The following is a 25,530-nucleotide window of genomic DNA, read 5'->3' on the forward strand; positions in this document are numbered from 1 at the left end:
GACATCTTTAGTGCTGCTGCAGAGGCAGGAGAGGGTCCTGCCACCGCCGCTGCACTGGCCAGCCATGAGCCAGATTCTGGCTGAGTGGGGCTCCCCCTGTGGAAGCTCACTGACCACCAGGGGGCAGATCCTGTGTTGAGCATCAGCCCTCTGGTGGTCATTGCTCATCATAGCAACCGGTCATTCCCTATTGTTCCGCTGTTAAGGTCAATTTGCATATTACCCTTTTATTATATAGGATAGGCACTTGGGCTATTTGCAGATCTCAGCTAGAGTAAGTAACGCTGCTATGAACATGGGGATGCATATATTCTTTATGATTGGTATTTCGGGTTTCTTAGGATATATTCCCAGATTCCCAGAAGTGGGGTAACTGGGTCAAACAACAGTTCCATTTTTAATTTTTTGAGGAAACTCCGTACTGTTTTCCACAGTGGCTGCACCAGTCTGCATACCCACCAGCAGTGATGGTAGCCATTCTGGCAGGTGTGAGGTGATACCTCATTTTAATTTTTATCTCTCTGATGAATAGTGATGTTGAGCATTTTTTCATATGTCTCTTGGCAATCTGTATGTCCTCTTTGGAGAAGTGTCTATTCAGGTCCTTTGCCTATTTTTTAACTGGATTGTTTATGTTTCTTTTGTTGAGTTATATGATATATTTGGAATTAACTCTTGATATATTTTGGAATTAACTCCTTATGAGATGTATCATTGGTTAATATGTTCTCTCATACAGTGGGTTCTCTTTTCATTTTAATGCTGATTTCCTTTGCTGTGTAGCAGCTTTTCAGTTTGATGTGGTCCCATTTGTTTATTTATTTTTTCTTTGTTTCTCTTGTCCTAGGAGATGTATCAGTGGAAATTCTGCTATGTGAGATGACTGAGATTTAACTGCCTATGTTTTCTTCTAGGATTTTTATGGTTTTGCAACTTACATTTAAGTCTTTTATCCATTTTGATTTTTTTATTGTGTATGGTGCAAGTTGGTGGTCTAGTTTCATATTTTTGCATGTACCTGTTCAGTTTTCCCCACACCATTTATTGAAGAGACTGTCTTTACTCCATTGTATGTTCTTGTGTCATTTGTCAAATATTAATTGACCATAATGGTGTGGGTCATTTTCTGGGATCTTTATTCTGTTCCATTGATCTACTATATACCTGTTCTTATGCCACTACCAGACTGTTTTGATTACAATGGCTTTGTAGTTTAGTTTAATATCCTTGATTGTGATCCCTCTGATTTTATTCTTCTTTTGCAAGATTGCTGCGGCTGTTCAGGATCTTATTTTTTTATTCCATGTATATTTTTGGAATATTTATTCTAGCTCTGTGAAATATGCTGATAGTATTTTAATAGGGGTTGTGTTGAATCTAGTTTAATAGGGATTGCATTTAATATAGATTGCTTTGGGTAGTATGGACATTTTAATGATTTTAATTCTTTGAATCCATGAACACAGTATATGATTCTACTTGTTTGTATCTTTATTTCTTATTTTAATGTAGTGTAGTTTTCCAAGTACAGGTCTTTTACCTCCTTGCTTAATTTTATTCCTAGGTATCTTATTTTTTTGTTTTGATGGTAAATGGTGTTCTTTTTTAGTTTCTCTTTCTGAGAGTTCATTATTGGAGTACAATAATGCCACTGATTTCTGGGTGTTAATTTTGTATCTTGCTACTTTGCCGAATTCATTTATGAAATCTAATAGTTTTTTGGTGCAATTTTTAGGGTTTTCTATATATAATATCATTTCACCTGCCAGTAATGCGAGTTTTACTTCTTCCTTTCAAATTTGGATGCCTTTTATTTTTTGTCTTGTCTGATCACTGTGGCTTGGACTTCCAGTACTGTGTTGAATAAAGATGGTGAAAGTGGACAACCCTGTCTTGTTCCAGTTCTTAAGGGAAACGCTTTTATTTTTTGCCCATGGAGTATGATGTTGGTTGTAGGTTGTCATATATGGCTTTTATTATGTGAGATATGTGTCCTCTGTTTCCATTTTGCTGAGATTTTTTAAATTAAAAATTGGGTGCTAGAGCGCTGGCTCACATGGCTCAGTGGTTAGAACTCTGGCCTGTGCACCAAAGGGTGTTGGGTTTGATTCCTGGTAAAGGGCAGGTACCTGGGTTGCAGGTTGGATCCCTCCCCCAGGTCAGGGTGTCTGGGGGAGGCAACCAATCAATGTGTTTCACATTGGTGTTTTTCTCCCTCTCTCCTTTCCATGCCCTTCCACTCTCTCTAAAAAAACAACAATAAAACAAACAAACAAAAAAAAAACAGGAAAAAATATCCACAATCATTAGGTGCGAATTAAAAAAAAAAGTTGGGTGCTGAATTTTGTTGAATGCTTTTCCTGCATCTATTGATATGATCATGTGATTTTCATCTTTCATTTTATTTATGTGATGTATCAAATTTATTGATTTGGGAATATTGTACCAGCCTTGCATCCCCAGAGTAAATCCCATCTGGGCATGGTGTATGATCTTTCTAATGTATTGCTAGATCTTATTTGGTAATATTTTGTTGAGGATTTTAGCATCTGTGTTCATCAGGGATATTGGCCTATAATTTTCTTTGTTGTGTCTTTATCTGGTTTTGGAATTAGGATAATGCAGATCTTGTAAAAAGAGCTTGCAAGTCTTCCCTCCACTTGAATTATTTGGAATAGTTTGAGGAGGATATGTGTTCATTTTTCTTTGAATGTTTGCTAAAACTCACCTGTGAATCCATTTGTTTGCTGGGAGTTTTTTGCTGGGAGTTTTTTTGATTACTGCTTCAATTTCATTAGTTGTTATTGGCCTATTCAGATTTTCTGATTCCTCCTGATCGATTTTTAGAAGATTGTATGTTTCCATGGATTTGACCATTTTATCGAAGTTGTCCAGTTTGTTGGCATATAGATGTTCATAGTATTTTCTTACAATCCTTTTTATTTTTGTGTTGTCAGTTCTTACTTTGCCTTTTTCATTTCTGATTTTATTTATTTGGGTCCTCTCTCTTTGTTTCTTGATAAGTCTTGCGGAAGATTCATCAATCTTGTTTATCTTTTCAAAGAACCAGCTCTTGGTTTCATTGATCTTTTATATTGTTACTAGAAGCCCGGTGCATGAAATTTGTGCATGGCGGGGGGTTGTCCCTCAGCCCAGCCTGTACCCTCTCCAATCTGGGACTCCTGGAGGGATGTCCGACTGCCCGTTTAGGCCCGATCCTGATGGGATTGGGCCTAAACGGGCAGTCGGACATCCCTCTCACAATCCAGGACTGCTGGCTCCCAACTACTTGCCTGCCTGCCTTCCTGATTGCCCCTAACCGCTTCTGCCTGCCAGCCTGATCACCCCCTAACCACTCCGCTGCCAGCCTGGTTGATGCTTAACTACTCCCCTGCCAGCCTGTTTGCCCCCAACTTCCCTCCTCTGCCAGCCTGGTCACCCCTAACTGCCCTCTCCTGCAGGGTTGATCACCTCCAACTGCCCTCCCTTGCAAGCCTGGTCCCTCTCAACTGCCCTCCCTTGCAGGCCTGGTCCCTCACAACTGCTCTCCCTTGCAGGCCGGGTGCCTCCCAACTGCCCTCCCCTGCTGGCCATCTTGTAGTGACCATCTTGTGTCCACATGGGGGCAGGATCTTTGACCACATGGGGGCAGCTATATTGTGTGTTGCAGTGATGATCAATCTGTATATTACTCTTTTATTTGATAGGATAGAGGCCTGGTGCATGGGTGGGGGCCAGCTGGTTTGCCCTGAAGGGTGTCCCGGATCAGGGTGGGGTTCCCTTGGGGCGTGGGGCGGCTTGAGCGATGGGCCTGTGGTGGTTTGCAGGCCGGCCACGCCCCCTGGCAACCCAAGCAGAGGCCCTGGTATCTGGAATTTATTTTCCTTCTACAATTGAAACTTTGTAGCCTGGAGCAGAGCCAAGCCTGCTGCTCCCTCCGGGGCGGCAGCCATTTCTGTGGCAGTTAATTCACCTTCTACAATTGAAACTTTGTTGCATTAAGCCGGTGAGCCCTGCCAGGGTGTGCGGAAAGCTTTGCTTCCCCTGTTGCCGCCGGCAACCCTGGCCTGCTCTCTCAAGCTCCATTCTGCCGCCATTTGTTTGAATTTGTTTACCTTCTATAATTGAAACTTTGTTGCTTGAGTGGAGGCTTAGGCCTGCAACGGCTATTGGAAAGCTTGGCTTGCTCTGTTACCTGGGAAACCTTGCTCTCTGTGGCTGTAGCCATCTTGGATGGGGTTAATTTGCATACTCGCCCTGATTGGCGGGTGGGCGTGGCTTATGTAGCGGAGTGATGGTTAATTTGCATATTACCATTTTATTAGAGAGGATTTTAGTCTCTATCATTTATTTCCACTCTGATCTTTATTATTTCCTTCTTTCTACTTCCTCTGAGCTTTTCTTGTTCTCTAATTCTTAGTTGTAGGGTTCTATTGTTTATTTGAACTTTTCTTGTTTCTTCAAGTAGATCTGTAATGTTATGAAATTCCTCTCAAGACTACTCTTGCTGTATCCCATAGATTTGGGGTTGTTGTGTTTTCATTTTCATTTGTTTCCAGGAAATTTTTGATTTCTTCCTTGATTTCATTGTTACCCGTTCATCCTATATAATAAAACCCTAATATGCAAATCGACCAAAAGGTGAAACAACTGGTCGCTATGACATGCACTGACCACCAGGGGGCAGATGCTCAACGCAGGAGCTGCCCCCTGGTGGTCAGTGCACTCCCACAGGGGAGCACTGCTCAGCCAGAAGTCGGGCTCACAGCTGGGGAGCGCAGCGGCGCTGGCGGGAGCCTCTTCCACCTCTGCAGCAGCACTAAGGACCCCTTGGGGGTCCCGGACTGCGATAGGCCTCTGGCCAGGCTGAGGGACTCCCCCCAATGCATGAATGTCATGCACCAGGCCTCTAGTTGTTTAATAACCTGCTATTTAATCTTCGTGTGTCCTAATGTTTTTGAGTTTTTTTAATTGTAGTTGATGTCTAGTTTCATGCCATTGTAATCTGAGAAGATACTTGGTATGATTTCAATCTTGAACTTGTAAATACTTATTTTGTGTCCTCACATGTAATCTATCTTTGAGAATGTTCCATGCGCACTTGAGAAGAATGTGTATTCTGCAACTTTGGGATGAAATGTTCTGTAAATATCAATTAAATCCATCTGATCTAGTGTGTCATTTAAGGTCGCTGGTTCCTTGTTGATTTTTTGTCTGGAAATTCTATCCAGTGATGTCAGTGGAGTGTTTAAGTCTCCTACTATGACAGTTTTGCTGTCTATCTTTCCCTTCAAGTCTTCCAGGAGTTTTAACAAAAGTGTATTTAGGTGCTCCTATATTGGGTGCATGTATGTTTACCAGGGTTATATAGCCTTGTTGGATTGAGACCATTATTATGTAGTAAGTTCCTTTGTCTCTTTTATAGCCTTTGTTTTGAAGTCTATTTTGTCAGGTGTAAGTATTGCTACCCCAGCTTTTTTTTCATTTCCATTTGTTTGGAAAAAAATTTTTCCATCCCTTTACTTTCTTCCTGTGTGAGTCTTTTGTTCTGAGGTAGATTTCTTGTGAACAGGATATATTTGGTTATGTTTTCTCATTCATTCAGCTACCCTATGTCTTTTGATTGGGTATTTAATGCATTTACACTTAAGGTTATTATTGATAGGTACTTATTTATTGCCACTTTTATTCTTTATGCCTATGTTCCTCTCTATTTCTATTTCTTCTTCTTATAACAGTTTCTTTAGCATTTCTTGCAATGCTGATTTGGTTGTAGTAAACTCCTTTAGCCTTTTTTTTTTGGTCTGGGAAGCTCATTATTTCACATTCAGTTTTGAATGATAGCCTTGATGGACAGAGTAGTCTTGGTTTCGGATCCTTACTTTTCATTACTTTGAATACTTCATGCCTTCCCTTCTGGCCTGTAGTGTTTCTGTTGAGAAATCAGCTGACAGCCTTATGGGAGCTCCCTTGTAGATAACTATCCATTTCTGTCTTGCTGCCCTTAAGATTCTCTCTTTGTCATTAACATTTGCAGTTTTAATTATGATGTGTCTTGGTGGGTGGCATTTTGTGTTCCTCTTGGTTGGGACTTTCTGTGCTTCCTGAACTTGTGTGACTTTTTCCTTCACCAGCTAAGGAAAATTTCTGTCATTATTTCTTCAAACTAGTTCTCTATTGCTTGCTCACTCTCTTCTCCCTCTGGAACCCCAGTAATGTGGATGTTTCCCAAAGTTCCCTTAATCTTGCCTCATGCTTTTTAAGTGTCGCTGATTTGATCCTCTGCTTTATCACTTTTAATTCCTTCTAGTGTATTATTTTTTAAAAGTATGTTTTTATTGATTTTTAGAGAGATAGGAAGGGAGTGGGATGGAGAGAGAGAAATATTGATAAGAGAGAAGCATCAACAGTCTGCTGCCTCCTGCACACCCCCTACTGGAGATTGAGCCCACAAGCCGGGCATGTGCCCTGACTGGGAATTGAACTGGTGACTTCTTGGTTCATGGGTTAATGCTCAACCGCTAAGCCACACTGGCTGGGCTCCAGTGTATTCTTGATGTCAGATATAGTATTTTTCATTTCTGACTGGTTCTTTAAAAAAATTTTTTTTTATTGATTTCAGAGAGGAAGGGAGAGGGAGAGAGTGACAGAAACATCACTGATGAGAGAGAATCATTGGTTGCTGCCTCCTGTATGCCCCCCTTTGGGGATTGAGCCAGTAACTCTGGGCATGTGCCCTGACTGGGAATCGAACTGTGACCTCCTGATTCATAGGTTGACGCTCAAGTACAGAGCCACGCCAGCCCGGGCGTGACTGGGCCTTATTCTTGGTTTTTATGTTTTTTTTGTTTTGTTTGTTTGTTTTTCATGCTGATGTAGTTCCCACTAAGTTCCTTGTATTTCTCACTAAGTTCCTTGAGCATCCTTATAACCCTTCCTCTGAACTCTATATCTATAAATTGCTTTCCTCCGTATCATTTAGGTCTTTTTCTCAAGATTCCTTCTTTTCTTTTCTTTTCTTTTCTTTTCTTTTCTTTTCTTTTCTTTTCTTTTCTTTTCTTTTTTTTTTTAAAAGAGAAGCATTTTTAAAAAAACACATCTTTTTATTGGATTTCAGAGAGAAAGGGAGAGGGAGAGAGACATAGAAACATCAATGATGAGAGAGAATCATTGATTGGCTGCCTCCTGCACGCCCCCCACTGGGGATCAAGCCCGCAACCTGCGCATATGTCCTGACCAGGAATCGAACTGGTGACCTCTTGGTTCCTGGGTCGACGCTCAACCGCTGAGCTACACCCGGCTGGGCAAGATTCCTTCTTTTCTTTGGAGGTTATTTCATGTCTCCCCACTTTAGTTGTCTGTTTGTGTTTGTTTCTATGTATTAGCTATACGTGCTATGACTCCCAGTCTTCATGGGGTGGCCTTTTGTAGTAAACGTTGTGTGGGACCCATTGGTACAATTTCCTTGAACTTCTGAGCTATATGCTCTAGGAGAGACCCTTTTGTTTATTATTTGGGCCTTCCTGTTGTAATTGGATCATGATTGTTTTTGTCCCATTCATGGGTGGGATCTTCTGTCAGGCTGGTTGACTGTGAGGCTCAATGCCAACCAAATTGTATGAGCTGTTATACAGGTGCAGTCTCGAGGTAGTTTTTACACTTCCTTGTTTAAAAGTCTTCTCCTCAGCAAGTCTTCAGCTGGTAATTCAGGGTGAATCCAGACTCCCCTTTCTTACCTTCTTATATGTATCCAGGCTGTACGCAGCAGCTCTAGGCAGTCATCTAGCTCAGTGCTTATATTACTATTTATATTGGAAAAAATAAATTCTGTCTCTTCTCATTTCTCACTTTCGAATAAGGTACAGATTTTACTTAACAGTGTGAATCTAGGTTTAAGTAGTTTCAATCACCTTACTCTCAGACATATCTGTTGATTTTTAAATGTTCAGTTTTTCTTTAATATAAAATGTGTTCTGCCATTTTTATTATTAAGCCAAGATTGCTAAAAACTTCTGAGAAAAAATTAGAAACTTTGTGGTATAAGTTGCTTGTAATTCATTTTATATTTTATTATTTATCTGTTGAGAATCTCAGGAATAATGCTTTCATAAAAATTAACAAGTATTTGCACAAGTGTTACTTGAATTTCCTGGTTCAGTCATATAATTTTGTTTGCATTTTTGTTTTACATTGTGCTATGGAGCATTAGGTTTTTCTTAAGTGTTTCTTCATAGACAGTGTGAAAATATATGTTGCTTTATTTGTTTAAGCAGCAATCTATAGATCTTAAATGTTCTTATGGCACACAAAAATTTGTAATTATGTTGAGGTGCTAGATGTGTAAACTAACCTTATTGTGGTAATCATTTTTCAGTAAGTATGAGTATCAAATCATCGTGTTTTGCACCTTAAACTTACATAATATTGCATGTCAATTATATCGCAATAAAGCTGAAAAAAAAGTAAGCAACAATCTAAGTTTGGTGATGTAGCCAGCATTGCCCGTGATTCTAAAATGTCCCACAGATTATTAGCATTTGGTTTGCTGACAGTAGAAAGTAGTATTTAAGTTATATTGAGGTTTTCTTTAATGTAGATAAAATGAAAGATAAAATATATTTGGACTTGGTATGAAGTGTATTTACAACAGTTCTTTTGTTTATATTACTTCAGGCAAGTACTGTTAGTGGACAGGAAGATTTAAATTCTAGTCTTTTTATAGTCTTTGTATTACTAAGTTAAATAACTTTAAAATTTGTTTTTTTTTTTGAAAGCTATCTTTGCACTAATTTGTATAAGTTACATGGGTGCTAGTACAAAGGAATGCATACCATCTTTGTCTGTTTTCTTTTAGGGTAATTCCTCTCCTGCAATTACTTTTGGATGGAAATATGCTTTTTTTTCCAGTAGAAGATGGTAAACTTGGAGAATGACCATGGAGAAGGGGATGAGTTCTGGAGAAGGGCTGCCTTCCAGATCATCTCAGGTTTCGGCTGTTAAAATAACAGCCAAAGAGTTGGAAACAAAGCAGCCCCATAAAGAGAAGCGAGGGGGCTTTGTGTTGGTACATGCAGGTAAGCTCTATGTGAGTGAGTCAAAAGATGAAAATAATGTTGATTTTTTTCTTGCCTTTAAGTACACTGAGAATTGAATTTCACCTTAGGAGAAGGCACAGTACCAGAAAGGAATTGGAACCAAAGAGATTGACTTTGATATAGTGAGGGCCTCCCCTAATTACCCACTTGGAAGATCTTGAAATGACAGCTCTTCTTATGTCTTCTTCACTCCCCTACCCTATTATTTACTTTTACTATCTATCTATCTATCTATCTATCTCTATCTCTTTATCTATCTCTTTATCTATCATCTATCTTATCTATCTATATAAGCCTGATATGCAAATTATCTATCTATCTATCTATCTATCTATCTATCTATCTTATCTATCTATCTAAGCCTGATATGCAAATTGGGAGTTTGACCGGGAGACTGGGAGTTCGATCGCTCACTATGATGTGTGCTGACCACCAGGGGGTGGTGCAGAACAAAGGAAGGCCCCGGCCAGCAGCCGGCAGCCAGCAGCTGGCAGCTGGGGAAGGGAGGCCCCAGCCGGCAGCTGGAAGGAAGGCCCTGGCTGGCAGCTGGAAGGCCTCGATTGGCCCTGATCACTGGCCAGGCTTAGGGACCCTACCCGTGCATGAATTTCGTGCACCAGGCCTCTAGTATAGATATATTTAGGTAGTATTGAAACCAGACAAAGTATTTTTTTATACTTTGGTTTGTAGTTACAAAAATAATTCTGTTGAAAAAAAATTATGACCTCCATATTTGAGTTTGGCCATCTTAGAGTCCATTTACACAGTCTTAGAACTAGTTTGCCTTTTTAGTATGATATGTGATGAATGTTAAAACCAGAGAAATTCAGTGGCTTCAGCCACATGGCTAGTTCCTGCTAAAGCCAGGTTGACAAACCCTTAAATGTGTCCTTAAGTCCCAATCTAGTGTGCTTGGCAATATATCAGCCTATAATCTCTACTTCAAAGGACAGCACAGACACATACTGTGAAATATATCCCTTGGGTCCCTTATCATTGAAGAGTCTTGAGTTACAGAGCTGTGCACCTCTGCAAGGTCTGTTCAATAGGCTATTTTTTTTTCTTTCTTTCTTTAGTCATTTCTTATTTTCCTGTATTCAGTTTCTAAAGTTTATGACTTCCCTGAAAGAAGAAGGAATGGCTGGGTCTCCTTTTAACTTTGCTCAGACAGTCAAAGAGTATAAGAGCAAGGTTAGCTTTGACCTGGGATTGAGGAGTGGAATTATTTCTTCTTGTCAAACTGGTAGACTTCTGGGAAGTCTTATAGAATCTAATCCAGAAGAATTAACAAAAAAGCAGATATGTTTTCATTTTCTTTCAAATGGTTGAGAAAATATAGGTTAAGTTTGTGTCAATCTTCAGCCTCACACGAGGACCCAGGAGGCTTAGAGGTGTAGTTCTTAACCTTCCTTAGGCTGTACTCCTATAGGGCTTTGGGGCCTGGGTGGGGTTGGGGGTTCAGAACTTTGATTAGAAGCCTAATTATCACAACAGTTTAAGGACTCTTGTCTTGGTTTCTTTCTTATTTACTAAACAATTAACCTTTTTTAGGGAAACAAATTTCTGAGCCATTCTCTTGAGGAAGTTGCTGGGTGTTTAGTAAGCGCCAGGGACCAATAGAATTTCTAATAGGCAAGTCATGAATACACCATCAGTGTGGTTTCAGCGACACCCTGGGCTTAAATTCTAGAGGATGTAAACATTTGGGTAGGAGTGGTATTATTGGTGGTGCTTGTGGTAGTATAGGTATGCTGTAACACCCCTCAGCTTAAAATGCTAGTTAGAAACTAACTAGTTTTGTAAAGTTACTTTTAAGAATTCTGGATTCCCAAATAGCAGGTGCTTTCTGTTGGTCAACTGAGAAGAACTTGATGGGACTCTTTTCCCTGACACTACTTGGGCTATCAACTCCAGACCAAAAAACTCTTGACTTTGGAGACAGGTTTTTCAAAAGGAGGAGAGGTGACCTTGATGAAACTTCTTTGGGGACATGAGCTATTTCTAGTGCCTCTCCCCAGAGAATAGTTTTTGAAAAAGAAGATAAGGCATGGTATTAAAAAGGCTTCTGGTGGAGAAAGAAGCAGCTATTAGACTTTTAAAACCACGTTCAGTTAACCCTTTGCACTCGCTTGCTTTTTTCTCGATTCCTTTATTCTAATGCTAACCTGTCGAGTCACACTCAACATCCAAGTACAAAAGGTTAAGACAATAGTTTTATTGTTACTAGGAGAGCATCAGTTTGTAAGAACTATTTATCCTATATAATAAAAGGGTAATATGCAAATTGACCCTTATGGCGGAACGACTGGTTGCTATGACATGCACTGACTACCAGGGGGCAGACGCTCAATGCAGGAGCTGCCCCCTGGTGGTCAGTATGCTTCCACAGGGGGAGCTCTGCTCAGCCAGAAGCCAGCTCAAAACTGGCCAGCACAGCTGCAGTGGCGGGAACCTCTCCCACCTCTGCAGCAGTGTTAAGGATATCCGACTAATGGCTTAGGCCCACTAAGCCGTTATTTGGACATTCGCCAAGGGCTCCTGGGCTGCCAGAGGGATATCTGACTGCCAGCTTAGGCCTGATCCCCCAGGGAGTGGACGTAAGCCATCAGTTGGACATCCCCTGAGCGGTTCCGGACTGCAAGAGGGCACAGGCTGGGCTGAGGGGACCCCCACCCCCACAAGTGCACGAATTTTCGTGCACTGGGCCTCTAGTATAATATAAACAAGGTTTGTGACATTTTAATGAATACTAATAATTGGTTGGTTTGTTCCACTACAGGTGCAGGTTATCATTCGGAATCCAAAGCCAAGGAATATAAACATGTATGCAAACGAGCTTGTCAGAAGGTATAATAAAAACATTTCAGTTTTGACCATAAAGGAGCTTTACCTTGAAATTCAAAATTTTAAGGGTTGGTGTATAAAATCATCCTTGGTTGGACCATCAAATAATTTAGCTCATTGTGAAGTCTTTTATTTTGTGTTGTTTTATTCTCCAAATCATGCTTAGATCTTTCCCTTCCTTTCCCAGATTAAAATCTGTATTTTTGGAATTATGGACACATAATCATATATCTTTTAGTCTTTGCAAAAGCATTGAGCTCTGTAGAAAACAGCTCAAAGGCAGCCAATATGTCTTTCTGTGAAGGTAAAAAAAAAAAAAAAAATACTAACAAATGAAAATGGGTGCTTTTCATCCTGTACGTTTTCCTTCTGTTTTTCATCATGTAGTTAGTATCATGGAAATTCATTGTCATTCTTGAGTTAGCTTTGCCCTTGTACTGAGTTGTGTTTTTTTTCTCTTTGGTTTTTGAGGTTTTGCTAAATCGTTGAATACTTAATGTGGAATCAGGAATGGAATCAGAAGAAATATTGTTTGTTTTTATTTTGATCCTGACTAAATACTCTTATAGGGAAACCCTTCATTTACTTTTACTTAAATAGAATGTTAATTGCATATTGTATATCAAGTAAATGAATCTTTCAACCCTTTTTATTTCTATTTACATACCATTTAAAAGAAAGATTATACTTTGTTAGAGATCCAGGCTTTCTGTTATGAATGAAATCCCATAAATAAATAAGAATATTTTCTTATAGAGATTTTTAAAAAAATTTATATTAAAGCGAAAAGTTCTCAAAGTGCTTTTACATTTTTTGTCCTTAATTTCCAAAGTGTTAAACCTTTTCATTATCTAAAAAGAAAGGTTTTTCTTATGTAGAACAACTATAGTCCTAGAAACCTAATACATTTGGAGTATATACTCAGCCTCCTCAATTTATACAATGAATGAACTTCTTAAAAGTTTAATGCAATTCTGACTGATCAGTGATTTTCTCTCATCATTGATGTTTCTTTCTCTCTCTCCTCTCTTCTTCTCTGAAATCAATAAAAAATATATTAAAAGTTTAATGCAGTTCTGTTTTTGAGTTTTCTCTTTATTGACTAATTTGGAGCTTTAATAGTTCATTTAGTAATCAGTCTTCCTTTTTCTTTCCTCTCTTAATTTATACTCAAGAAGCAAGGAAGCAAGGTGATTTTATAGACCTTTACTCTCTGTAATTTATATTACAAAAGAATATGATTTGTGCCTGGCCAGTGTGGCTCAGTGGTTGAGTGTCTACCTATGAACCCGGAAGTCACGGTTTGATTCCTGGTCAGGGCACATGCCCGGGTTGTAGGAAGTATGGAGGAGACAGCCAATCAATGATTCTCTTTCATTATTGGTGTTTCTCTCTCTTTTTATCTCTCTACTTTCCTCTCTGAAATCAATAAAAATATATAAAAAACAAAAAGAACCATGATTTGTTCATCTCACTATAAAATATGTAATAGTATAAAAAATGCTTTTGTTATATGTAGGTTTCCACCTAAGAATTCTGAAATGCCTTTGTAATTTGGAGTTGCTGCCTTCTTAGTTAGGGATGGGGAGAGTAGTAACAGTAAGAAGAGAAATTATTAGCTTAGTCTGACACAAACTGAATTAATGTAATATGTATGGCCATTTGAATTGCCTTGTGATGAATGAAGTCCTTTCACATACTAAATTCTTAGCCACTTTGTATTTAGTGGCTAGATTTTTTTCCCTTTGTCTTAATTTGAATAATATTAAGTGAGCTATATCAAACATTAACTGAATATAAACACTTACTTGTTTTAAATCCAAATAGTTTATATTGTGAAGTATGGAATGGAAATAGTGATCATTTTTTATTAACTCTAAAAGTATCCTATACTTCTTTAAGCCTTTGGGTATGTTTGAGAAGTTGTGGTTTTACTCCCCCTGCACCCCCCTGTCTATTGAGTTTATTGGGGTGACACTAGTTAACAAATGTATACATATTTCAGGTGCAAGTTCTACAACACATTATCTGTGCAATGTTTTGTGTGTTTACTACCCCAGCTCAAGTCTCCATCCATTACTATTTATCCCCCTCTTAACCTCCTCCACTTCCCCAACATGCCCCCCACAACTGTTGTCCGTGTTCATGAGTCCTTTTTTTTGCTTAATTTCTCCATCCCCCCACCTCCTTACCCCTTGACAGCTGTAAGCCTGCTTTCTACCTATGAATCTGTCTCTATTTTGCTTGTTAGCTCATTTTGTTCATTAGATTCCACATATAAGTGAAATCATATGGTACTTGTCCTTTTCTGACTGGCTAATTTCACTTAGCATAGTACTCTACAGGTCCATCCATGCTGTCACAAAGGGTAAGATTTCCTTCTTTTTTACGGCTAAGTAGTATTCCATTGTGTAAATGTAACATAGCTTTTTTATCCATTCATCTTCTGATGGGCAGTTGGGCTGCTTCCAAATCTTGGCTGCTGTAAATGACACTGGAGTGAACTTAGTGGTGCATATATTCTTTCAAATTAGTGTTGTGTGTTTTTTTGGATATATTCTCCAAAGTGGAATTGCTGAGTCCTAAGGCAGTTCCATTTCTAATTTACTTTCCACAGTGGGTGCACCAATCTGTATTCCCACAAATAGTGTATAAGGGTTCCCTTTTCTTCACATTCTTGCCAACACTTGTTTTTTGATTTATTGATGATAGCCATTCTGACAGGTGTGAGGGGATATCAGAGGAATTTTCATTTTTCTGATGTTTAGTGATGTTGAGCATCTTTTCATATGTCTATTGGCCATCTGTATGTTCTCTTTGGACAAGTGTCTATTCAGGTCCTTTGCCCTTTTTAAAATTGGATTGTTTGTTTTTTATGTGTTGAGTTTTATAAGTTATTTTTAAATTTTGCATATTAGCCCCTTATCAAATGTATCATTAGTGAATACATTCTCCCATTCAGTGGGTTCTCTTTTCAATTTGTTCATAGTTTTCTTTACTGTGAAAAACTTTAGTTTGAGGCCAGTAGTGTGGCTCAGTGGTTGAGCGTCAACCTATGAATGAGAAGGTCATGGTTAGATTCCCAGTCAGGGCACATGCTTGGGTTTCAGGCTCGATCCCCAGTAGGGGACATGCAGGAGGCAGCTAATTAGTGATTCTCTCTCATCATTGATGTTTCTATCTATCTCTTCCTCTCTGAAATCAATAAAAATATATTAAAACAAAACAAAACAAACCCCTAAAAACTTTAGTTTGATGTAGTCCTATTTGTTTATTTTTCCTTTTGTTTTCGTTGTCTGAGGAGATATATGAGAAAAAATATTGCTGTGAGAAATGTCTGATATTTTACTGCCTATGTTTTCAAGAAGTTGTGGTTTTACTCTGAATAATCTCTCCCCTTGGTTTCATAGGCAATTGAAAAGCTACAGTCTGGTGCTCTTGCAACGGATGCAGTGACTGCAGCTCTGGTGGAACTTGAGGTATTTCTTTTCTTTACATTTTATTTAAAATACTTGTGAGTATGTTTGTTATTCTTAAATGACATGAAACTGCTGAGTTAGTCAACCAGCAATTATATGACCAGTGTTTACCAACAATATTAACTAAGTTGTGAAGAAGCCTGTTAGATTGTTTTTATTGGGGACTTCTCTGAGTAATATAAGAAAGTTGGTTAAGTTCCTTTTCCCCATTTTGTGAGATTCATGAATATAAAAGTTACTAGTTACTTAATGTTACTGGATACTTCCATTTCCTCCATATTTTTAGTAGGAAAATTCCTGAAGTTAACTCCCCCAAAAGTAATATGTTTAGAAAACAAAAATTTCCAACTATTTGTAAGTGTCTTAAGTGGAAGGGAAAGTTTCCTTACCAACCTAATGGTTCAGTATATATTCTGAAGCTATGCTCTGTGAAGCATGTCTTGTCCAACGTGGTTGTTAGGTTGGTCTCCAGTTAACTGCAGATGTTGAGGAATTCCGTGGGGAGGTGCTCAAGTTTGCTGTAATTCTTTGTACTCCAGATTGAGGGTCTCTGAGCTCTCTTAGTGTGGAACCGTGACTACGAGTTTGTCCAGGGGATGTGAGGCCTTCAGAAGACCAACTTCTTCTGCTTACACTTAGAGAAGATAGATTTGTGTTAGTGAGTTTAGAGGATTAGAGAGAACAAATAGTTTGTTGGTTGAGAAGACTACTTGGGGAATCAAATAAGATAGGAAGATAAAATAGTGATGAGTTTGAGGGAGAAGGGGATGGTTAGAGTAGATCTTCCCAAGTTGACTAGATTGTGGCCCTTGTGTTTAGGCTCTCATGTCAGGGCACCTACTCTGTCATGTCTTGCTTTTCCCTGTGAAAATTGCTCAGGAGTTTGCCTAAAGTCATAGCCCTGTTTTCTGTATATTCCCTTGCTACAATCTGCACGGCTATGGTTCAGGATCTGAAGAAGGGGCCACGCTCAAATGAAAATACTATACAAGAAATGTGAATTTAGAAGGCATTGGAGGCCAGGGGTGTCTCTTTCGTGAAGAGCACACCAAAACTGGGTCCCTTCTTCTTTTATTCACTTGAATACACATTTGCCCTTTAGTAATGCATACAGGCATATCAGGTTAGGGAATTGCCTTCAGCCATTGAGCCCACAGCAGGGCAATATGCTGATTTTCAGCCCTGCTGAATATCAAAGTCCATTGGCTGTCCAATGGGTCTTTTTGCATTAATATGCTAACTACTGTTGATTTTAGCCTCTGCAATCTCTGATCTGCACTTTTGATCATGCTTTATATATTTTAATCTCTCCTGTTAACACTTTCAGCTTGGTTTTAGCCAAGGAAGGTAAACATACATGGTGGGCACCAGTTCTATTATAGTTTGGTCCCAGAGGCATCTGACTTGGGGATATGTGGTCCTTTCCTATTGTGACTGATACCAGTTCTACCATACATTAGCCATATGTCTGTGGGAACCTCACACCTCTCCTTGATCCAGTTTTTTCATTATAATATGGGGATAATAATGCCTGCTTTACAGAGCTGTGAAGATGAACTGAATTAATATGACAGTCACTTAGAACAATGTGTGGTACATAGAAGCAGTTCATAACTGTTAGCAATTATTACTATTATGAGGTGTTTTAGAAATGATATATATGAGGTGAATATTTATAGTAACTATTAATAGCAAGTTTTATAATGTCAAAGAAAGCCTAATTATATATAGTGGATAAGAGGAGAAAAGAAATGCAAGAAAGAAGATTGATGTATACTTATCACCAAATCTTACCTTTACTCAGTACATACACACAAGGAGAGCTTCATCTAATTTAATTCAGTTGTTAATTGCAAATTACTCTCCTTTGTGCAGAAGGTGATGTTCTGAGATTATCTGAGATTACTGGTGTATAGAGTGACTGTGTGTCTGGGGAATGAAGGTTAATGAATAGCTAGGGATATACTGTAATGGCAACTATGAATACAAAATTGAGTAAAATGAAATTTTCCTTTTTCTTTCATTTTAGAATAACTTTAATTTCCCCAAGTCATACTTATATCATATTGACTATTTAATTACATTCCTCCCCACTGAAGTATCAATCATATTTTAAAAATTTACTTATTTATACTTAAAATGATTTAAATTACATTTGGAATAATGTGTTACACATAAGTAAATGAGCTTTATAATTTTGAATGATGACCTGTGTTTTTTAAGAGTATGGGCATGTGAAGTTTTTTTTTGAAACATGTTCTATTATTTTTAATTGTTATAGAATACTGTTCTGAGTGAGATTAGTGTACTTTACCCCATTAATTTATTAAATTTTGGGAAGAATTACCTTTGAAAATTCATCCTTAATGTGGAATCTTTGATTAAAATATATGTTAGTAGCTTAAAGACTAAGGCTAACCTGGAAGAATCCTTCTGAATCTTAAAAATTATGTTGGACTGGCTGGCATGGCTTAGTGGTTGATTGTTGACCTATGAACCAGAAGGTCATGGTTTGAGGTGCATGCCTGGGTTGCAGCTAGATCCCCAGAGGGGAGGAGAAGGAGCATGCAGGAGGCAGTTGATCAATGATTCTCTCTCATCATTGATGTTTCTATCTATCTCTCCCTCTCCCATCCTCTCTGAAATAAATAAAAATAAATTAAAAAAAAAAGAATTATGTTGGAAGTCATGTTATACTAGTAGTATCTCCTACAGTTTCAGTCACCTTGCATAATTGTGATTTGTAACCTTTAAACAGGGTGAAGTTTTCTATCTTTAAAAATTTTTTATTTATTTATTGATTTGAGAGAGAGAGAGAAAGAAAGATTGATTTGTTCTTCCACTTATGTATGCAGTCATGGGTTGATTCTTATATATGCCCCCACTGGGGATGGAATTTGCAACCTGGATGTATTGGGACAACACTCTTAACAAACTGAGCTACTTGGCCAGGGCTAAGTAGACTGAGGTTTTCAAATAAAGAGTTGAAGTATTGTAATAGTTTGGGTCAATGGGAAGACATATGAAAATCAGATTCTAATATTTTCAGTACTTCAAGAAATATAAACAATAATGTTGAGTCCTCTCACTCTACTGAAAAGTCCCAGAGGGTCTGATTTATACTGTTATGTTTATTGAACATAGTTACTTATCTTTAGTTTTGATCAATCTATTCAGTAGAGTTTTAATTCAATCTTTTCAGTCTTGTCCTACTTATTGACTAGATATGGACAGTCATACCTTTTCTTTTGGACTTTGGGATATACTTTTTGACTAAAACAAAACTGTACTTTTAAAACTTGCCTGTTACATTATTACTTAGGCAAATAATGAAAATCAATTTGAATTTCTTGAACACTTTACTAATTATAAATTGATATGACTGAAATGCTTTATTGTTCCATATTGGCTAGAAGGGGTTTCTGGCTTTGTATTTTGAAAAATATGAAAATTTGCACTTAACCCAAGTAATAAAAAGTTCTCTGATCTCAATTCAATGTCATACAGGAAGAAGAGACAAAGTGAAAGGAAAGAAAGTTTATATATATATGTATGTATGATATACAACCAAAAAATGATGTGTCTAAGTGACCTACATTTAATATACAGTAGGTCCTTGGATTACGTCGGAGATCCGTTCCTACGGCGCAACGTAACGAGATTTTGCCGTAAGTCGGAACCCACCTACGTGAGCACCTATGTCATTCACATGGAGCACAATACACAGCAGTAATGAAGTGAAACAGTAAAAAAAATGTAAAAGAAAGATAACAATTCCTGACCTTTACTTGTGGTAAATAAATAATAAAAAACATAAAGCACATATGTACATATGTTGAAATGACGGAACTTTTTTTTTTTTTTTTTAATAAATAAACTAGTGGCCCGGTGCATGAAATTCGTGCATGGGGGGTGGGGGTGGGGGCTTCAGCCCAGCCTGCACCCTCTTCAATCCGGGACCCCTCAGGGGACGTCAGACTGCCGGTTTAGGCCTGACCCGGGGCCTAAACCGGCAGTTGGACATCCCTCTCACAATCCGGGACCACTGGCTACTAACTGCTCGCCTGCCTGACTGATCGCCTGTAACTGCCCCCCCCCTGCTGGCCTGGTCACCCCCAACTGCCCCCCCTACCCGCCAGCCTGGTCACCCCTAACTCGCCCCCCCACCAGCCTGGTCGCCCCTTACTGCCCCCGCTGCCGGCCTGGTCACCCCCAACTGCCCCTACCCCCCACTGGCCAGATCACCCCTAACTGCCCCCCCACCGGCCTGGTCGCCCGTTATTGCCCCCCCCCCCGCCAGCCTGGTTGCCCCCAACTGCCCCCCCCCTCCACTGGCCTGGTTGCCCCTTACTGCCCCCCCTACTGGCCTAGTAACCCTGTGCAGCCTGCTGCTCGGTTGTTTGGTCGCCCCCCACTAATCCCCCTGCCGGCCTGGTTGCCCCATGCAGCTTGCTGCTAGGTCGTTTCATTGCCCCTCACTGATCCCCCTGCTGGCCTAGTTGCCCCACGCAGCCTGTTCGGTCGTCCGTTCGGTTGCGATGGTTGCTTAGGCTTTTATATATATAGATGGGAGATGGCAATGTAACCACAAAACGATATACATGGAGTCCGACGTAACCCGAGGACTGTCTGTAGTCCATCTAGACTCATTATTGTACAGCTTTTCTTGAAACCTATTACCTTGTGTCATTTCCTATATCTCATCTACCAGTGCAGACAAGTGGTGTTTCCTAAGATTATCACTTCTGGGCACTAGATTGGGTGTTTCTTACATTTAAATAAGGGAGGTGGGCTGAGCTCATAAGTTCCTACCTATTAAACTGATTAGCTTCTCTCTTCAGGGTTTTGGGAGGGAAGTGGCCACTCTGTAGGAGAGGTGTTATGTAGTGTGGAAGTGAAAATGATATGACACCAAGTACAATTTGTTTATCTTCAAAATATGGGGAAGGAAATAGATCAGTATATAGATCATATTTTAATAATTATTAAATTTATTTGGTCCCATTGCTTTATTTAGCTATATATAGCTTTTTTGAGATTATCTTTATAACTAATGGGACTTATATCCATTGGATAGTACAACTCTGATTTCACTCACAATAGAGAAGATAAATATTGTGAAACAATTTGATCTTTATAGCTAGGGCTATGCATTTGGAAGACAGTTGCTTTCATGGCTGCTTTTACAATAGTTTTGGTTCAGGTAGTGACAGTGAATTTTAAATTCTAAAGATAATTTTACACATTTTACATGGTACAGCTTCTGATATGAATTTTTTCTTTGAGAAAATGGGATATAGATCTGGGTGAGTCATGATGCCACTGCTAAAGTAGAAAGTGTTTTATAGATTCAGATAAAAATGAGCTAGTACTCATAAAATAATTATGGAAGCTCCCTTTGCACATAGATTTTTAAAATAATATACTTTTATTGATTTCAGAGAGGGAGAGAGAAACATCCTATATAATAAAGCATAGTATGCAAATTGTCCCCTCGACCAGGAGTTCATCTGGGAGTTCGACCTGGATGTGGGGTTGGCTGGGGGAAGGGAGGGAGGCCCCAGCTGGTGGTGGTGGCAGGCGGCCGGGGGAGGGGAGGGAGTACCCAGCCGGCAGCCGGCAGCTGCTAGGGACCCTACCAGTGCATGAATTTCGCTCACTGGGCCTCTACTCAATGATGAGAGAGAATCATTGATCAGCTGCCTCCTGCATGCTTCCTACTGGGGTTTGATCCCACAACCCGGATATGTGCCCTTGACTGTAATCGAACCCAGGACCCTTCAGTCCACAGGCTGATGCTCTATGCACTGAGCCAAACCAGCCAGGGCTTGATTTTTTCTTTTTTTTTAAGTACTAAGGCCTGGTTATAAAATTCTAATAAGAAATAATAGATGAAATTTGAGTGACAAACTTTTGAGAAATTATTTGTGGTTGTGTGTGTGAAAACTGATGAAACTGAGATTTTGAAGCTCTTGATGTAGCTAGCCTTTAGGAGATTTTGGTTAATTCATTTTAAAATCTGGTTATTTTGGTAGGTAGAATACTCTGCGTTGAAAGTAGTATATAGCTTTTGATGTGGATAGCTTTTACATTTCATATAGTGAAAGGCAAATTGCATAGGCTCCTTTATTAAAAATATTTTGTTGAGTTTATGTTATTCTAGTGCACCCTGCAGTTATTTCATTCATCCTTAAAGGCTCCCTATGGTCAGGGGAGATGGTAATTAATAGTTGAAACTAGTTTATTGTCCAAATGCTTCAGCATTTAAAGAGCAGATTCTATTGGGCACAAGTTTTTATATCTGTCTGCTAAAAATAGTCCATTGTCTTTGTATCTCTATATAATCTAATATAATGCTTACTTATAAACTCTAGGAAAATACTTTAAGAAGTAGCTTTTTATCCAGATGGCTAGTAATTTGGGATATGAGATAAAAATAAACCTCTTGCATTGTTATGTATTTTTATTATTATATATAATACTAGATGCCCGGTGCATGACATTCATGTACTGGGGCGGGGGCCGGGGGCGGGGGGAAGGCGTTGGTTCCTCAGTCCAGCCTGTGCCCTTTCGCAATCTGGGAGCCTGTGGGGAGCCGGCCTAAGCTGCAGTCAGATATCCTTAGTGCTGCCACGGAGGTGGGCTGCTGTGCTGCTGTGCTATGTGGGAGCGCACTGACCACCAGGGGGCAGCTCCTGCATTGAGCGTCTGCTCCCTGGTGGTCAGTGTGCATCATAGTGACCAGTCGTTCTGCCTTTCAGTCGATTTGCATATTACACTTTTATTATATAGGATTGTTATACATTTATCTCTGCATCCTCTTATACCCACAGCATGCATTTCTCTAAAACAGGAATCTTCAGAATGTCATCACTGTTGAATAGTCAGTTGTTGGTGGACCATTGCCAGGCACCTCTGTGCAGCTACGGGATTAGGCCACACCCTCTTCCTTTGGCTGGAATTATTTGTGTGCCCCAGAGGGAGAGGGAGAGCACCTAAGGACTGCTAGTCATTGAAATGCTTAGTGGTTATGGAATTGATGTGACTTGCTGCTGGCATATCTAGGTTGGAAGGGAACATTGGGAAGGAATGATCTGACCCCTTTTCTCTCACCAAACCTGTAGCAGGTTTACTTGTGGGATTTCTTTGTGAGTAGATGCTTAACCACAAGCTGCTCCCTATCCCACTTAATGTTTGCATTTTATTGCAAAAAAAATGAGGGTATCTGCTTTGCAGTCATTTCTGTTTATTTGGTAGGTTAAAAATTACTTAAATTAATGAGCATCTTCACTTGGCTGCATATTTTCTTTTCTTTTGCAGAAATTATCTTTTCATAAGCAGAGGGTAGCTGAGTATTTCCGTGGATCCTTCTTTCCTCCTTCCCTTCCCTTCCCTTCCCTTCCCCATAGGGCTGACCACATTGGAAAGACAGCTTGATGCATTTAGCTCACAAGTGCCCATTAACTGTAGTGTGACTGATGAGTCTAATTTTAGACCTACTATCTTTGAAAGTTCCATTTTTCTCTTCTATTGATAATATCCTTTATTCTCTGTAATGGGAAGAGGTCCTGTTTTTATATATGTGAAGCAAGGAGTTTTACCCTTTTTCTTTTTTAGTACTTAAAATGTTTTTATTACATGAAATTTGAGTTTTGACTTTAGATGCTCTTTTTCCTCTTCTTCAACTTAGTGTCATTGATATTTTAGTCAAATCCCTATTTTGCCTGTCTGTTTAGCAGTGTTTCCAGTGGTGCTTCAGTATTTCTGTGTATTCTGCCTGTTTATAGAGTCTTTATGTTTCTCTGCATTTTTTGTTTTATTTTTTGAGGTGTACACACACAGTTACACTTCATGGAGTTGCATCCAGCCAAGTATCCATGTTCTTCTTGTGAAGAGGCAGAGAAAATCACCTCTCCCAAGAATTTCCACCTTCTGACCAAGGGAAATGTGTCGTGAAGAGCTATACGCAGATGGAGGCAACTTGTTTGCTTGTTCTGATGCTAGAGCATTGATTTAATTAGAAGACAGGCTGTGGGTGGCCATGTGCAGACAAAGAAGCACCAGACAAGAGCCCAGTTAGCCTGGGACAGTAAAAGTAAGTTACGCTCTTTTAAGAACACTTCTGAGTACTGATGCTGATTCTTGCCTTTCATACTAAGGGGCAACTTGTAACTTACTGTTTGTGCTTACACATTAGGTACATCTGTTCTTTTTCTGAGACCCTAGAAATGAAACTACTCTCTAGCACAGAGTACCTGCTTAATGGAAAAGCAGTGCTCTTTTTCCTTTCAGTTTTCTTTAGACTAAAAAGAACCCTGAATGAATTACTACACTCTATATTAATTTTACCCGGCATCAACACCGTGTGTCAGTTTTTAACTAGGTCAAACCCTTAAGTACAGAACTTGTTATGTTTTACTTTGTACTGATGGTTCCCCTTTCTAGACATTTCTTAATGAGCTGTATTCATCTCGGCTGAGTCTGTTAGAAGATGTGGTCCAAGACCTGTTCCCGGGGAACACGTAGCTTTGTATGTGAACCCTTATTTTGCTTTGGGAATTGTTACTCTTTGAGAATATATTACATTTTGGAATTCAGTTTTGAGCTACTTTAAGCTACATTTGGTAGTGTCATGGAGTTGGTAGTAATCCTGTGTTTTAGCTGTGGGGAAGCAATTTAGACTTTTGGATTAAGTGTAACATGTCTTCTTGTCCTGTGTTAATAGAGGTATTAGATTCATTGACTGGATTTATAGTGTGCATGTTGAATCGTGTGTGTGTGTGTGTGTGTGTGTGTGTGTGTGTGTGTGTGTGTGTTTGGATCTATATCATTTGGGCATCAATTTTATAATCGGATTTTATTTATTTATTTTGTGCTTTTGGTAATGAAGCAACTAGGCTAAGAAGAGTTTTCTGTGTTCAGCAAATCACAGGCTGATGCCATGATGTCAAGCTGAAAGACTGCCTTTAGATTTTACATTTTTGTCCATCTCTCAAACCCAGGCCCTTATTCAGAATCTGGAAAGGAATGAGAAAGTGATATAATTTTTCAGAATCCCATCAAGATAACCTGATCCAAAGCAGAATAAACTATTTTTTTAAATTTATTTTCTCTATCATCTAATTTTTATATGGGTAGTAGGCTTTATCTAAGTGTTAAAATAATGAAGGCTGCATCTCACTATAGGAAAACAAAGAGCTTAAGGTTGAATTCTAGGCATCTTTGTGCTTTGGCCATTCCAGCTGCCAGGGAGTTTGTGCTGGCAGCCATTCTCACTCATGGTAGACACGCTTACTGACAGTTCATGACATGTATATACTGTAACAAGGGCGTCAACACTACAACACTTATTAGACTTCTCAGAAAATTCAGAGTGAAGAGCTTATGTTTTCCTCTTTTGGAATATGTGCAGATGTTAACATTTTCTAGTGGGTTGGAAGTCTTTTTAATAAAAAGCACAGTTATAAGCTTCTACTCATAAGTTAGCAACCCCCTCCCCATTCTGACCATGTCCTCACCTCATGATAGAAGGATGGTTTAAGTTATTATAATTCCATGGTCTGTTGGGATTTTTTTGAGTGATATTTTCATATTATTGTCAGCATGGTTAAAAGGTGTAATTATTTAGGTTGAAGGGAAGTGAAAGTGGATGCCAAATTTAGCTTTACTAGAGCAGCAGCTACATTTGTCTTTTCCATTGTAGCTCATGTGGAAAAGACAATTCCAGGTACCACGTGTGCTAAGCTCTTCCTGGACATCATAAAGAATCCAACTAAAATAAAGTTTAAAACTATTTCAGATGTGCAAGTCTGCTGAAGCCAATACTTTATTTTAGAGATTTGTGTTATATTTGACAAGTAACTCTTTGTACTGTGATTCTGTGGCTTTCAATTAAAAAAATAAAAAAATAAGCTGCTGTGATGTCATTTTTCTGCATAATTATATATGTTTATGTGAAAATTAGGCAGATTACTAATAGAAATGAGGTAAGGACTGATGTGCAGTGCTTTTTTATTAAAATATTTTATATAATAAATTAGAGAAAAATATGGTGCCATTTTTGACAGACTATTGTATGCTAGATTAACATGTATTCTAGTGAACAAATATCA

General features: G+C 39.0%; 1 protein-coding gene across 1 annotated transcript in view; it reads left to right on the forward strand.

The window, feature by feature from the left end:
- The window catches only part of TASP1 (taspase 1), a 257,842-nt gene that overhangs the window by 11,143 nt on the left and 221,169 nt on the right, over window positions 1–25,530 (forward strand). The window contains exons 2-4 of the mRNA XM_008141100.3: window positions 8,855–9,074; window positions 11,875–11,942; window positions 15,350–15,418. Of these exons, the coding sequence (XP_008139322.1) occupies window positions 8,930–9,074; window positions 11,875–11,942; window positions 15,350–15,418 (282 nt within the window). The 5' untranslated portion in view covers window positions 8,855–8,929. The remainder of the gene's footprint in view (window positions 1–8,854; window positions 9,075–11,874; window positions 11,943–15,349; window positions 15,419–25,530) is intronic.

Source organism: Eptesicus fuscus, chromosome 12, assembly GCF_027574615.1.
Source record: "Eptesicus fuscus isolate TK198812 chromosome 12, DD_ASM_mEF_20220401, whole genome shotgun sequence".
Classification (NCBI taxonomy): domain Eukaryota; kingdom Metazoa; phylum Chordata; class Mammalia; order Chiroptera; family Vespertilionidae; genus Eptesicus; species Eptesicus fuscus.